The sequence below is a fragment of the Poecilia reticulata genome, linkage group LG16 (assembly GCF_000633615.1).
Source record: "Poecilia reticulata strain Guanapo linkage group LG16, Guppy_female_1.0+MT, whole genome shotgun sequence".
Classification (NCBI taxonomy): Eukaryota; Metazoa; Chordata; class Actinopteri; order Cyprinodontiformes; family Poeciliidae; genus Poecilia; species Poecilia reticulata.
Window position 1 is genome coordinate 804,245 of NC_024346.1, and position 397 is coordinate 804,641.

Below are 397 nucleotides of genomic sequence, written 5' to 3' on the forward strand. Positions count from 1 at the left end.
ACTGGTCCCACACACACACACTGGTCCCACACACACACTGGTCTCACACACACAGGTCCCAAACACACTGGTCCCACAGACTGGCCCCACACACACACTGAGAATATCTTCAGTGAGCCAAAACGTGTCAATTACCATCTTGGCACTATAATCAGAGAACTTTCTGTGACCTCTGACCTCATGTTTTCCATAGTGACAAATTTAGCAGGAAGATTCGCTTCGTTCAGAACCTGGAGCAGCTGTCGCAGTTCGTCCCCACAGACAGGCTGCAGATCCCAGAGGCAATCCGACAGTAAGAGCTGAAACGTTTGTGAGCTAACACTAAGCTATATCTGAGCTATCTCTGAGCTAATGCTGAGCTAACGCTGAGCTAACACTAAGCTATATCTGAGCTATC

The 397-nt window shown here is 48.4% G+C and overlaps 1 protein-coding gene across 2 annotated transcripts in view; it reads left to right on the top strand.

The window, feature by feature from the left end:
* bnipl (BCL2 interacting protein like) overlaps positions 1–397 on the top strand; it is a 5,994-nt gene that overhangs the window by 4,391 nt on the left and 1,206 nt on the right. For both annotated transcript variants that reach the window (XM_008430590.2, XM_008430589.2), the window contains exon 9: positions 194–292. In XM_008430590.2, the coding sequence (XP_008428812.1) occupies positions 194–292 (99 nt within the window). The remainder of the gene's footprint in view (positions 1–193; positions 293–397) is intronic.